Genomic DNA, 15,014 nt, shown 5'->3' on the forward strand with positions numbered 1-15,014 from the left:
CTTTGGCAGATTGTTAAACACGACGCCATTCCCCAGTTTCATAACAAGGTATAGTTGAATATGTTTGATTATAGTCAAATAGTTGGTAGCAATCTCAAACAAAATTAGAAGCTTGTTGTAGCCTACAAAACATATATTGGAAAAACCTGATTCACGTGGCAAGGTAACACATCTGGGCTCTGTTGAGCTAGCAAAAGCACATTGTCTCCTCTTTCATCAAACTAGTTACCACTAAACATTTGACTTGTGTCAGAAAGTGGGATTTTCCCAGAATAGATAGTAACTATGGATGCAAGTGGACTGATTACTCTGTTGAAAAGTGAGAAAGGTGAGTTCAAGATAAGCAGACGGCCAAAAGAGCAGTAGTCCCAAACACAGATAAAGATGAGAAGGGAGCAGAAACAACACAATGATATTAAGTATGGCTTACAGCCTTTGTATCCAAAAGACAGGCAAACACATTCAAGTGCAGGTCACACAACTCCAAACAAAAGTGCAATAAAGACAAACTGACCAAGGAGCAAAGACAGTAGGTCCAGTTTGTGTAGGCATATCGGCTAACTTACAGGATATTGGGTGCAGGAGAGCAGAGCTTTGGTGATGATCATCAGCATGAAACACACAAGGGCAGGAACTGAAACAACAGGAGAGACTTTCAAAATAAAACAGGATATCGGAATTAGATACAAAGAAACAGGAATAACAATCTCTGTTATGTTTTCCTTAGCATATTGTTTTAAATTCTAGACAAAACAATATCCATATTTTCGTCTTACTATAGTTAGTGTATAGTCCTTTTTTCACACTTTTTTGCAAGTCCATCCATCCATCCATCCATCTTCTCCCGCTTATCCGTGGTCGGGTCGCGGGGGTAGCAGTTCCAGCAGAGAGCCCCAAACTTTCTTTTCCCTGGCGACATCAACCAGCTCTGACTGGGGGATCCCAAGGCGCTCCCAGGCCAGCGAAGAGATATAATCCCTCCACCTGGTCCTAGGTCTACCCCTTGGTCTCTTTCCAGCTGGACGTGCCTGGAACACCTCCCTAGGGAGGCGCCCAGGTGGCATCCTAACTAGGTGCCCGAACCACCTCAACTGGCTCCTTTCTACGCGAAGGAGGAGCGGCTCAACTCCGAGTCCCTCCCTGATGACCAAACTTCTCACCTTATCCCTAAGGGAGACACCAGCCACCCTGCGGAGAAAACCCATCTCGGCCGCTTGTATCCGCGATCTCGTTCTTTCGGTCATGACCCATCCTTCATGACCATAGGTGAGGGTAGGAACGAAAATGGCCCGGTAGACAGAGAGCTTTGCCTTCTGGCTCAGCTCCCTTTTCGTCACAACGGTGCGGTAAAGCGACTGCAGTACCGCTCCCGCTGCTCCGATTCTCCGGCCCAATTCACGCTCCATTGTTCCCTCACTCGAGAACAAGACCCCGAGATACTTGAACTCCTTCACTTGGGGTAAGGACTCATTCCCTACTTGAAGTGGACAGTCCATCGGTTTCCTGCTGAGAACCATGGCCTCAGATTTGGAGGTGCTGATCCTCATCCCAGCCGCTTCACACTCGGTTGCGAACCGATCCAGTGAGTGCTGAAGGTCGCAGACCGATGAAGCCATTAGAACCACATCATCTGCAAAAAGCAGTGGTGCAATCCTTAGTCCACCGAACTGCAGACCCCCTCCCCCATGACTACGCCTCGAAATCCGATCCATGTATATTACAAACAGGATTGGTGACAAAGCGCAGCCCTGGCGGAGGCCAACCCTCACCGGAAATGAGTTCGACTTACTGCCGAGGACCCGGACACAGCTCTCGCTTTGGGAGTACAGAGATTGGATGGCCCTGAGTAGAGACCCCCTCACCCCATACTCCCGCAGCACCTCCCACAGTAACTCCCTGGGAACTCGGTCATACGCCTTCTCCAAGTCTACAAAACACATGTAGACCGGATAAGCGTACTCCCAGGCCCCCTCCAGGATCCTTGCGAGAGTAAAAAGCTGATCCGTCGTTCCACGACCAGGACGGAATCCGCATTGTTCCTCCTCAATCTGAGGTTCGACAATCGGCCTTGCAAGTCACCCTTGAAAAAGAGATCTTTTGATCTCAAGGGGCTTCACCTGGTTAAATAAAGGCTACAAACAAACAAACACAAATCTTTACAAACCGTTATATCTACAAGTGAAAGGAGGTTGGATTTATAGATCAAGGGATTCTTCAGGAAGAACTTTAAAGCGATGTTAAAAGAAGCAGAACTTTATCAAAGTTTAATTTGTCAGGAATGGGGAATATCAGGACCCAAATGCAGTTGAAAAAAGGACAAAAAGGTCAAGGAACAAAAGGCGAGCTTTATTTTTAAAAGCAGATGACAGAAAAAACATGACACAAATAAACACTAACGAACTGGGGAGCACATGAAGCAGGACAAACTCTAGGGGAGGCAGAAACACAAGGGCAATAGGTGAACACAATCAGACACAGGGCTGAAGTCGAATAGTCCATTTAGCTTAGGAACCTTCCTAACGGAGTGAAATGACCCGGAAGTCCCTCAGTGGCAGCCATGATAAGTGCCGTTCGAATTCTCTAGAATGATAGGATAGGAAAGGAGGTCTCAAACTTCCTTTATAACCTCCTTTAGCTTAGGAACCACTGGACCTCCCTAACCGAAAGGAGAGGAGAAAATGCTGCCCCACAATGCATTGCAGCCGCAGCATTTGCGTCACACAACAGTCGGCCGTTCACGGAAACAAACGATTATGACGGAGAAATTATATCATGAAAGTTACGGTGCTTATTAAGCATTTTAAAACGTATGTGGTAAGTTGCCAAAGTGCTTTGTTTTGAACGTTCATCAGTATTATAATCAAAAAGAGAAATATGAACGTTAGTTTTTACTGAAATTATCAAATAAAGTCAACATTTCTCTGAGCTGTGTGGGGTTTGTTCAACTTTTAAAAGATGTTTGAATGGTGATATACACAGTGATAGATGTTAAGGACTAACGTTTATAATAAATACATTTGTATTGATTTTAAGATCTTTTCATAGTTCATACAATCAAACGTATCGAGATCATTTGTATTAATGTGGACCGGAGCATACATTTCACTTTCATTTTTTATTTAAATTCCAACTTTGGTCATGAAGAATATGTTTCTCTGTTGTCCACGTTCATAAAGCATAAAGCAACAGCATCAGAGCACGGTGCAGAGTCTCTAGATGAGTCCGTTGTTCTTATTCTTTCACACACACATACAGGTATTGGGCCGAGCGCGACACCGTACTTCCGGTCTGCGCCGTTTTACGCGAGGTGCAAGCAGCCGTACACCGTCTAGGTGTTGCTAAGCTTCCTGTACTGAATATCATAGTCTATTGCCTTAATCAATATCTAGTCAACTCTAAAATACCACATATATGCAATGGCATGATAATATTATTGTGACAAGTGGGGTATTCACCTGGTGTTTCCAGAAATTAGACGTAGATGCAGCCAAAATCGACGAAGGCCACTGTCGTTTTTCCATACATCTGCAGGCAGTCTGTAACAACCCACACAGCTCTAGTTTATGCTGGTAATGACCTAGAGCACACCCCTCAAGTCCAGAGATGTAATCCGAAGACATGCAGCGATTTCTTCGGTCGTTAATTCAGAAAAAAAACCTACTGCGCTCTGCCTGTCTAGTTAGCTAGCTATTTATATTTGCACTTCCAGGATATTAGCACCTCCAGGAAAATGGCGCATTTATATATATTTATATGGCGCGTGTTGCATTGTGGGTAGCTCGTGACGTCACTGTGTGTGAAAGAATTAAACATCCATGTTGTAGTCCGCTGTATAGAAAACTGTAGTTTCCATAGTTTCCCCACAGTGGCAGACGCACAAAATGACGTCCGCTGGCGCATCATAAACACGTCGGATAGTGAAAGTGCATTCGGAGGCCCATTCCCAAACCGCCCCCTACACCCTACCCCGACACTACCCGATCTGCAGCTCTGCCCGATCTGCAGTGCGCATGTGCGAGATGGTCCGCCATATTGGACAACGCCGGATGGCAACCCAAGTAGGACAACATTGACACAGTGGCTTTTGGCAAAGCTCAAAAGGAAAACTCGAGAGAGATGAGTTATTGTTATTACAACGTGACTTCACTATTATTTAACAACTCTTTTTATTGGGTTCTTTTATTTGGGGTTAAGTACATTGTCAGAATAAGTGATAAATGAATTTAACTTCTGTTAGACCATATATGCCATACATTTTTGCACACAATCACAGTAAATATGTATTCAGTATGATAGCTGTCTAACGAGTTTTCTTTTTGAGCTTTGCCAAAAGCCACTGTGTCAATGTTGTCCTACTTGGGCTGCCGTCCGGAGTTGTCCAATATGGCGGACCATCTCGCACATGCGCACTGCAGATCGGGCAGAGCTGCAGATCGGGTAGTGGCAGTCACTGCCGTACACCCTGTCACTACCTGATCTGCAGCTCTGCCCGATCTGCTGTGCGCATGTGCGAGATGGTCCGCCATATTGGACAACGCCGGACAGCAACCCAAGTAGGACAAAATTGACATCTAGACCGTCTGAACCATTCGCAAGTTTTTACATGTGACAAAATAATGCATTGCGCATTCGCGAGTTTTTACATGTGACAAACGGTGATTTGCAGAGTTTTTACATGTGACAAACGGTGATTTGCATTGCATCTGACAGAATGAAGACTTTAGTGTTTTACAACAATTTGAGAGAATACATGTCAGAAGGTGAATTTCACACAGACCTCTCTAAAAATGAGCGAGATCAAATGCGCCGTGCGTCATCGAACTTTACAGTAAAAGGTAATTAATTATCATTCTCCTGTTATTTTGTGTTGTGACTAACTGATCAGTTACTTAGCTCTGTCCCAAGTTTTGTATTGTATTTTTATTCTATTGTATTTGTATTGCCTTTCTAAATGAAATAATACTATACAAAAAAATATTTTATTCAATATTATAATATAATGTATTATTTTATTATTATTTATAATATAATAATTGTATTCCTGAATGACCCCTTTTTTATGTTTGTGTTTCTGTTTTTTTAATTAATCAAGCAAAATTAAAGGATAACAAACTCCAGTTATATAATTCCATATGAATAAATAATATTACATGCAAATGACATTTCCTGTAGGATGCTGAACTCTCTCCCACCTCTCCCCTCTGCCTCCATTGGACCTGGATCTTAACACCCCCCCCCCCACCCACACACACACACTATATTTATTGCTGTGCCTTCTTATTTGCTCGTATTATGATGGGATATGGTTTAATTTAGTAAATGGTTGTGTGTGAAAAATGTATATCTCTAAAATGTGTGTTGGTGTATGATCACATTTGTATATGAAAATGTCTGAAGTTCATAAAAACATTCTCAGTGTTCAAGTCAATCACTGCAAAGGGTGACGATATGGCAGAAGGTGCCATATATATATGGAATTGTGTATATATATATATATATACACACAATTCCAAAGCTGGTAAGGACTCTTTCAAATTTAGCAATAATAGTCTGAAGAAAAGGACTGATAACAGAGATATGCTCTAATATGTATTCAGTATGATAGGCTCTGTCTTAACCCCAAATAATAAAACACAAAAGTCTTCATTCTGTCAGATGCAAAAGTCTTCATTCTGTAATAAAACACAAAAGTCTTCATTCTGTCAGATGCAAAAGTCTTCATTCTGTCAGATGCAATGCAAATCACCGTTTGTCACATGTAAAAACTCGCGAATGCGCAATGCATATTTTGTCACATGTAAAAACTTGCGAATGGTTCAGACGGTCGAGATGTCAATTTTGTCCTACTTGGGTTGCCGTCCGGCGTTGTCCAATATGGCCGACCATCTCGCACATGCGCACAGCAGATCGGGCAGAGCTGCAGATCGGGTAGTGACACACCCTACCCCTCCGTTTGCACGTTCACGCGGAGTGTCCGCCATATTGAGGGCTGTTCCAAAGCAACGAGTGTGGAGGGGGAGTGGGCTATCAAGCCCTCAAACAGCGAGTCTGCAGCGGTGCTGACTTGAGACCGGTCTCTCCCTGACCGGAGTCACGCTGTGTGTGTCCGTCAGGAAACACGTTTACAAGTAGTTCCAGCAAACATCCACTGATAAATTGCGATGTTAACAACCTCATGATAACCTCATATGTTTTTAACTTATGATCATACCTGTGTTTAGTCTAGAAAAAGGTAAATGTGTGCATTTTATTAAAAGTTGTGTATATTTACAGACCGTTGCAAAAACTAAGAAGCTTATAAACATCAGGTTTAAAACTAAAAGAGCTTTGAAACACAATGAAAGATGTTTGGAGTTTTATTTGAGTTATTCATTTAAACTTTTTGTCTAAGAGATGCTGAATTTAAACCGTTGTTCCATACAGTTACGGCATTTCCTGTTTCTGCCGGAGAGAGGCGAGGCCGTCCCAAAGCTGGCTGCTGTATTTACTCCCTCCATTTGACAGGAGGGAGCCTCGTTAAGCTGCGAGTGTGGCTACAGGCGGAGTTCACTCCATCACGGAGGGGTAGGGTCGAGGGAGTGGTTTGGGATTGGGCCGGATTCTCTAAAGTTTCTTCTCCTAAATCCTTTTGAATTCTCCTATCCACTATCCCTTAACCCCGTGACGTTTCACTCAGAGGTCAAGGAATAGGAGATAGGGTTAGAATTTAGGAGCTGATTTTTAAACTATCCGACCGCAACCAGGAGGGCAAACACAGGAAGGAAGACAAGACACTGGAAGAACAGAATTTCAAAATAAAACCATGACTAGACAGACAAAACTAAAATCGTGACATAATTGTGAATTGTAGGTGTCGACTGCAGTAATTGTGAAAAACGGACCCACATGCCACCCACAATTGGGTGCACTTTGTTCCACTCAAATTGTAATCGTAGTTTTGTGTTCATTCTTGCCAAACAGGTAAGATATGAAACACCCTTAAACATGTGACACAAATAGTTTGAAAGGTGTGCTCATTCATCCTGGCTCCTCCTTTATGAGTCATCCCGCTCTTATTACCCTGCAACATTTTGATTATTGCAGTTTATTTCCATTACACAACAGAGGCAACATGGTGAGTAGCGTTTACAAATTATTTGGCTGGATTGTGTTGTGTTGTATCATTTAAACTTCCTTGGCAGTTTTGTGCCCCATACACTACACACTACACTACAACTGTATTAGCCTATATGTCGTTATATCAAGTGTAAGATTTTGTTCAGATGTTTCTCTTGATGGAATGGTTTGCTAGGTAAAAAGACAGTTTAGCGGTTGCCTAAATGAAAGAGGACTAAGCTGAAGACCAGGGTTGGAAAAGTGAAAAACAGCAGTTTCCTCTCTCTCATAACCACCATTGAATTTACCTTTTTCAAAGCCCTTACCCTGCTCAGTGGCCAATGGATCAGTATACTGGGCAGCTTCAAGTTATCGATGGATAAATGTGTGAATGTGATCAGGGCATTCATGAGAAAGAGAGCTCTGCTCTCAGTGAAACCTATTGCTCAAGGTGTGGTGCTTTGTTCGTGCTTAAAACTTGTTACGAAATAATTGCTTGTTTGTCGTCTTGTGCCAAATGGTTTCACAATGACTAGAATATGACAAGACCCATGGCATGTTGTTAGTTCAAAGCTGGTTTATTTGCATGTTGAATAGCTTCCCAGTGCAGAGCACCAGGCTATGACCTACTTCAGATCCTGGGAACGCTTATTCATCACGGAAAATCTTGTCTGTTTTATTTTCTTATTATTCCTTACTAATAAAGAATGTTAACATGTCCCATATTATATTTTATTATATAAAACCCAACTTTAATATTTCGACATAGCTGTAACTTAGAAAGTTAGGTAAGATCAACTTGAATTATTAAATTAAGATTTGTTTTAATTGGGTTGTTGGGCTAATGTTAACTTTGCTTTGCTAATGACAATATAATAGCTAGCTACAGTGTCGAAATAATGATTGTAATTTTTACCTTGGCGTTATACTTTTAGACGTCAGTTCCTTCTCCCACCCGGAACTCAAAATGGTCCAATGGTGGGTCCCAGCATGGAGCACTGCAGCTAGTGTGCTAATGTGTAAGATTTGGCCTGAATTGTAGTTGAAAGCATTATATCTAACCCAAGAGAATGTGAAGAGGTTACAGAGTTGATGTTATTTCCAGGACGTCTATGTGTTGGGTTCCAGAGATACCTACGGAAATAAGCATGTTAACCATTTAGCCCTGGTATGGCCTGTCTTGTAGTACCAGATGTTCCTCCAGAGGTGATGGTGAGTCTCTGATCCCAGACAGCCCTAGGTTTAGAGAATGAGAGGGTGGAGCTGACCTGAGATTTGCAATGGTCCCAAAACGTTTTGCAAGTTTTAAAAAAAAATTATAATTAAATGGGAGGTAGAAAAAGGAAAAACGACTCATACCCTTGCCTCATCCTCACCACTGCTGGGAGGCTGCTTCGTGGGGAGCAGAGCCAGCAGGGCCTGCATTGACAGTTAGCTTAAATTGAACCACAGTTAACCCCATCTCTGATCAGCAAAGTATCTTTAGCTGTTGTTACACAGGTTAGTACCAGACGCTTTGAACACACAAAATATGATCCAAATGGGTAAACTCAAATCAGTTTTCAAATTTGCCACAAATGTTCACTTGGTCCCAGGGATGACAAAATGATTATTGTTGGTCAAGTGTCAATATGTCCTCACAAAGCATTGTTTTTGGCCATAACACAAGAATCCATGATAATTATGACAATTTCACAGAAATGTCTACTAGGAGATATGAATAGAGTGATCACATTTTAGACAGACAACGACGTACTGTAAATGGCTGGTTGGTGGAGGCATACAACCGTGAGGCATTTCTTCAAATGTGTCTTTGGTTCAAGGCTTTTATTGGTCATGCGTAGGCCTACATAGCTACAATGGAGTTAATGACGATGAAAATCTTAGGTCAGAGTAACTTTGTGCGTTACTCTTGTGATCTGTATAGATAACTTCAAATGTTTGTATATTGGATACATTTTAAATGCGACAGGTTTATTATTTTCGTTGTGCAAAATATATGATGTTTTGTGTTTTTCTCAAAACAGGCGTCTGGAGTACAAGTTGCTGACGAGGTGAAGCAGATCTTCAATGTCATGAAAGTAGTCAAAAACGACGATGATGAGAAGGAACGTATAAGAATCGTGCAACTTTGGATTGATGGTGAAATTAAAGTGGAGAACATTTACAGAGAGAAAGATCTGGAAGGCGTGGACAATGTCTTCAAGTTCATCAAGGATCTGATGCGGCCGGACCAGTCCCGCTACTTCCTGTATGACTGCCACTTTGACACCAAGGAGTCAGGTCGAAAAGAGGAACTGATCTTTATGATGTGGTAGGTTTTTTATTGAAGCCTAAATACTCTGTATTTAGAAGGAGAAGGGCTTTGTAAAATCCTATTTAAAGTCTACTCTTATCCTATGGAAACGTGTTTGAATGTTTTGAAGTAAAGTCTCTGTGGGACACTTAATAAGATTATTTTTCCCTTCAGGGCTCCTGATAATGGACCTATGAAAAGTAGAATGCAGTATGCTAGCTCAAAAAGTGCTATGTGCAGGGTTGTGCAGGGTAAGTTTTTTTTCTGCTTTGTTCAATGTTTTATCACATTCATTACGCTTGACTTTACAGTTCAAGTTGAATGAGTTTCATCTGTTTTAAGTAACTATGTTTTCTTCAACAGGTGTCAAGCATATCTTCGAGATGCATGACGTTGAAGATATGGAGCCGGGTAGTTTCGCAGAACGCCTTAAACATAACGTTCTCAAAATGGAGGGGCACCCTTTGAGGGGTAATTAAACCAAACTGCTCCTCCCATTTTTCATAACAAGGCACATTTGAAGGAATGTAAGGGGATAATAGCAGCAATTCCAAAATCAAGTCATTGTACCCTTCCAAACTGTCCAAGCACACTGTTTTGGCTTTAAAAAATTGTTTTATCCGGGTGTAACTTTATTAATTCGTTAACATTCTTAATGGGACTTTGGTGTTTTTTTCTTGTAATTGTTTCCACATTTCTTGTTATTCTACAGCCATAAAAGGACGTAGATAACAGGCAGTGCAGGCTTAGGGCCCTTCAACAATTTGTAGGGTTCATTTTAATGAAATCATACATGGTTTCATTTGCATTAAATATCCTCAAAAAAGGCAAACCCATCTATGTTATGGTACACTTTATCTTTTTTTTTTAAATAGTCACTATAAATCTAAAACAAAATTAGATGCTTTTCCAATTAGACGTACATATGATAGCTTTAGGCAAACAAATATGTCAGTATTGACAAACTGAACACATCTGCATGTTTAGCGAGCTTTCAAGCCTTTCAAACATAGACGCTTCAGTAAGAAAAGGAGATGGTTGCAAAAATATTGTAATGCTGGGTATTAGTTCTTGCTTATGAGTAATGTGTAGCTGTGGTTTTATTGAGGGAGGTGTCCACCACAGTTGGTTAATGGCTGAGCAGTATCTACATGCTTGGCCAAAGGGGTTATATGTGCAAATTGCTACATTGTGTTTGTGAAGTTCAAAGAAGCGGCAGATTAGCCACCCTGATTGAGTTGACTTATTGGGGACACCTCAACCTCAGGTTAACTGTTGCTGTGGTGAGGTAATAAATCTGGGCTCTGTTGAGCTAGCAAATGCAAATCGTCTCCTCACATTTCTTCCTTCCTCAAACTAGTTATCCCAAAACATACAAGAGATTCAGACACCCCATGTTACACAAAGCAAACACAGATGAACAATTCAGGTTTTGTAATTTACCAGTAGATGTCAGAGTTCTCATAGACTTAGGTTTGCTGCTTCAACGTCACTGAAAGGGTTGTGGCCAAATTGACAATGTGCTTGCAGCAGCATGAAGTTTTCGACTGACACAGAGTTATGCAGCAGCCATTTCCTGCTCCGTGTGGTTTAGGGTTTTATTTCCCCTTTTACTACCATGAACACGCTACCATTAGAACTGGCAGACAGGCCTTACCTTAGTTATTATGATAAAACAAATAAAAACTAGGCTTCCAAAAGATGGCTTTATATACCTAACTATCATACTTTTGCTTAACAGGCTTTCAACTATTTAACATACAGGATATTTCAGTTTTTCTTAACAAGTCACAGATTCCAAAGCTTGCAACGTGTAGTGTAAATGTAAGCAGGCAAGCTATGACATGTGCTGACATTTATGCACTCTGCTTTTGAAACAGACAGTAGTCCATGTGGGCGGGACTCTGACTCTGAGCCACTGAGCCCCACAGGAGAAGCAAAGCCACTGTGATGCTGAAGCAGAGTATCTCTATTTAAAAATAGTCACTGTGGAGGAAGCGTTTGGTATCTATTGAATGCTGTTTCAAAAGAAGAGTTTTAAATATGTTTCTGGACTATCCATCATCTAAAAATGAGGAAGAATATTAGTGTGCCATGGATAATAATAATAATAAAGTGCAGTAATTTAACTAGATAGACTAGACTATTATCTTTTTGTTCATTGATATTTGTAGTGTTTTTATTTAATGCCTACAAATAAGCATGGTCTTGAGGCAGACAGCAGCATTACATTGCCCATTTCAAACTATACATTGATTCCTTTACAAGAGTGCTAGGAAAATCCACATTTTCTTTTTATATTTGACTGATATTTAAATTATTTAGAACAAAAGTTTAAATTAATGGATTATGTTATAGAGAAATGTGCACCAGCGTTACTTTTTGTGAATCATGTAAACTGCACTGACTCATCACTCTTTACAGAAAATGAAAAACATCAGGAACTATGTGGACAAATTCAAACGTACACTTAACGTAATATTGTCCAGATTGTTGTTAGTATATACATCTGTTGAATATTTACTGTGTTTAGTGGAAATCTAAGTGTTGGAGATCAACACTATTACGACAATTGGAATCTCATGGAGGCGTAACGTCTCAATTTTCCTAAGGTAGATTGATAAATCCTTTGACTTAACTTGAGCACTCATCCTTTGTTTTTTTTACCTTATAAGGCCAAGTATGTGGACAGGTTTGTTCTCCATATAAGGGTGTTTTTTGCCGCGCCCACCGGTGAGTGACTCAAGCTCACCTGGTGTTTGCATTAAAAAGGAAGGCCTCTGTCTCTACCTAACTGATGATGGAAAGTGTGACTAAAATGTTTTAATTGTGATGGACAATGAAGCCCATAAATCTAATGTGATTTAGGCATCAAATGTAATGTGAATACATGCAAATGCTGAGGTTGCAGCTGAAACTGTCTTGCACACCTGGGAAGAGGGGGATGGGCTACTTTGGAGGTGGTGTCTTCAGCCCAGCTCCTCCTCTGAGTCAACCTGCTCTGCTTCCTTATGACCCTTCAGCATTTTGACTGCTGCTGCCATTTTTTCTCAGTTGCCTGTTTCCTTCACACATCACAAGCAAAATGGTGAGTACCTTTCACAAAGAATATGGCAGGATTACCTTGTGCTGTGGCATTTAACAACTTATGTGTGCCCCAAAGCACATGCATGTAGAGATGATGAAACTTTGAAGTAACACACTCATTTCAGCATGTAAAACGTTGAACACCAGTGAAGCTTGGTTGTCATTATATCTACAGAGTGTAAGATGTTCATTTGATGTTTCTACGAGTGAATAGTTTGCTGAGTGAAAAGAGAGTTTGGAATTTGAAAGGGCATGCTCAAGGTGTGGTTTTGCCTCCAAAATGGAGGGAGCTTTGTCCGTGCTTCAAACTTGTTCAGAGAGAATCCCTTGGGGCGGCCTTTCTTGTGCTAACTTGTTCCACAATGACTGGAATGTGACAGAGCCAAGGCCTTTAAAAATTCACAGGGAAGCTACAGCTACGGCATGCTACTGCTGAAAGCTGATGGAATATTTGCAAATTAAATTGCATTAGTAGTGTTAACAATTCTCCCTAAAGCCTAGTTTTGAAGAACTTCCTGTTTCTTAATCTCTTCAGTTCTGCTTTCTGTCTCAAAGTATGAGAGAACAAAGTTTGCTCATACAGGAGCCAAGACCCACATCTCACTAAAGTGATCATACTGTGGTCTTTATTTTATTTAATATAATTTTACAAGACTATGAACATTTATCTTTAAAATAAGATATGGTGCGGAACTTGCCAGTCACTAAATCTAAATGAAATCCATCCACTTACATCTACTTTGATTTGTAGTTCTCATTTTCAAAATACAACATCTTACCCATCTGTATCAATTTTAACTGCATTGTATTGATTGTTTTTGTCTCTTACGATATCTCTGTAACCGAAAATGTGTCAAACATTGGATACATTTCAAATGTGACAACACGTGTATATTTTCTTTGTGCTAAATATCTAATGTTTTGTGTCTTCTCAAAACAGGCGTCTGGAGTAAAAGTCGCTGACGAAGTGAAGCAGATCTTCAATGCAATGAAAGTAGTGAAAAGTGATGATGACGAGAAGGAACGGATAAGAATTGTGGTACTTCATATCGATGTGGAAATTAAAGTGGAGAAAATCTACCGGCAAAAAGATCTGGAAGACGTGGAAGATGTCTACAAGTTCGTCAAGAATCTGATGCTGGCTGATCAGTGCCGCTACTTCTTGTACGACTGCCACTTTGAAACCAAGGAAGGCATTAAAAAAGAGGAACTGGTCTTTATGATGTGGTAGGTCTTTGTACTTTAATTTAAGCCCTAAATACTCTTAAATGTATACACCATCTGCATCCTCAACTAACTGCACACTGTAGAGAAGGACTAACAATGTTATCTTTGTAAAATCCTCACATGTATTTGAGAGCTTTTTCTATGGATTTATATTATTGTGTGTGAGAATCCTAAAGTGAAGGTGCGACCAGGGGCGCCGCCAGGGATTTTGGGCCCCATGAAAAGATAATCACATTGGTTACTTAAACATTTTTTTCTTAATGTTCTAAAATGGTTTGGGCCCCTGTCAGTCACGGGCCCTTAGAATCGTCCTAACTTTTCACCCCCTTACGGCGCCCCTGGGTGCGACACTAGACTAATGTGGAATTATTCTTCCCCTCAGGGCTCCTGGCACTTCAGTACTCAAAGGTAGAATGCAGTATGCTAGCTCAAAATCTGCTATCCAGAAGACTACGCAGGGTAAGTTGGGTTTCTTTTTCTGCTTGAATGTTTTTATCACATTTAATTGATTTTACATATAGTTCTAGTGGAATGGTGTTCCCTCTGTTTTAAGTTACTCTTATTTCTTCAACAGGTGTCAAGCATGTTCTGGAGGTGAATGACATTGAAGATATGGACATTGACTGTTTCACAGATCGCCTAAAACAAAAAGTATCAAAACTTGAGGGCCACGCAGCATAGGGTCATTAAACAAACTACCTTTCCCCTGTTACAGGCATGGTGCATTGGAAGGGATTTGAGTAGATAAATGCAACATTTCCAAATTATCTGTGTATTTTGAATTGGTCCAAGAAAACTTAAAGGGAAGGATTGGATTCCAGATGGGGTTAGATTCCTGTACCACAAACAAATGTGCCCTATAAACTGTCCTGTCACACCAGTTTGGTTGTGAAATCAGTCTTGTTGAGATGTAATTGTATTAATTCTTTAAAATAACCATTATATACTTGATGTTTTTTTCTAGACTGTTACACTTTGATAAACGCATATAAATGGTACTTTTACAAAGTCAAAATGCAGCAGCTGATGGACTCTATGTATTGTCAAATAAACTCTATTCAACCGATTTGGCATGGGTGTGATTATTTCTTCTCTCACTTAAAGCAGGTAAGGATCAGGCTATAATTAGCAGGTAGCTGGGGGTTGGTCTTAGCACCTGGATGTATTTCAAAAGGATTCTCCCTCCCTTTTAGTGTCAGACTCGGGAGGTTATCTTCGTTGGCCTGATGACTTTCGGATAACCCGGGTTTTAAGGTTTAGCTTGCGTTTTTACCAACCACTGAAAGTGATATGTCCATAATAAATGTAT

General features: G+C 40.7%; 2 protein-coding genes across 2 annotated transcripts; both read left to right on the top strand.

The window, feature by feature from the left end:
• The first annotated feature begins 6,841 nt into the window (after nucleotides 1–6,841).
• Nucleotides 6,842–10,717, top strand: LOC117553076 (cofilin-2-like). The gene is made up of 4 exons (XM_034226858.1): nucleotides 6,842–7,114; nucleotides 9,123–9,409; nucleotides 9,566–9,642; nucleotides 9,755–10,717. Exons 1-4 carry the CDS (start codon nucleotides 7,037–7,039, stop codon nucleotides 9,868–9,870), a joined length of 558 nt encoding a protein of 185 aa, XP_034082749.1. The 5' UTR covers nucleotides 6,842–7,036; the 3' UTR covers nucleotides 9,871–10,717.
• Nucleotides 10,718–12,175: 1,458 nt separating this feature from the next.
• On the top strand, nucleotides 12,176–14,771 carry LOC117553084 (cofilin-2-like). The gene is made up of 4 exons (XM_034226865.1): nucleotides 12,176–12,479; nucleotides 13,419–13,705; nucleotides 14,088–14,164; nucleotides 14,280–14,771. The coding sequence occupies exons 1-4, from the start codon at nucleotides 12,477–12,479 to the stop codon at nucleotides 14,384–14,386; spliced, it is 474 nt and encodes a 157-aa protein (XP_034082756.1). The 5' UTR covers nucleotides 12,176–12,476; the 3' UTR covers nucleotides 14,387–14,771.
• The last annotated feature ends 243 nt before the right edge of the window (nucleotides 14,772–15,014 follow it).

This window comes from Gymnodraco acuticeps, unplaced genomic scaffold (genome assembly GCF_902827175.1).
Source record: "Gymnodraco acuticeps unplaced genomic scaffold, fGymAcu1.1, whole genome shotgun sequence".
NCBI lineage: Eukaryota > Metazoa > Chordata > Actinopteri > Perciformes > Bathydraconidae > Gymnodraco > Gymnodraco acuticeps.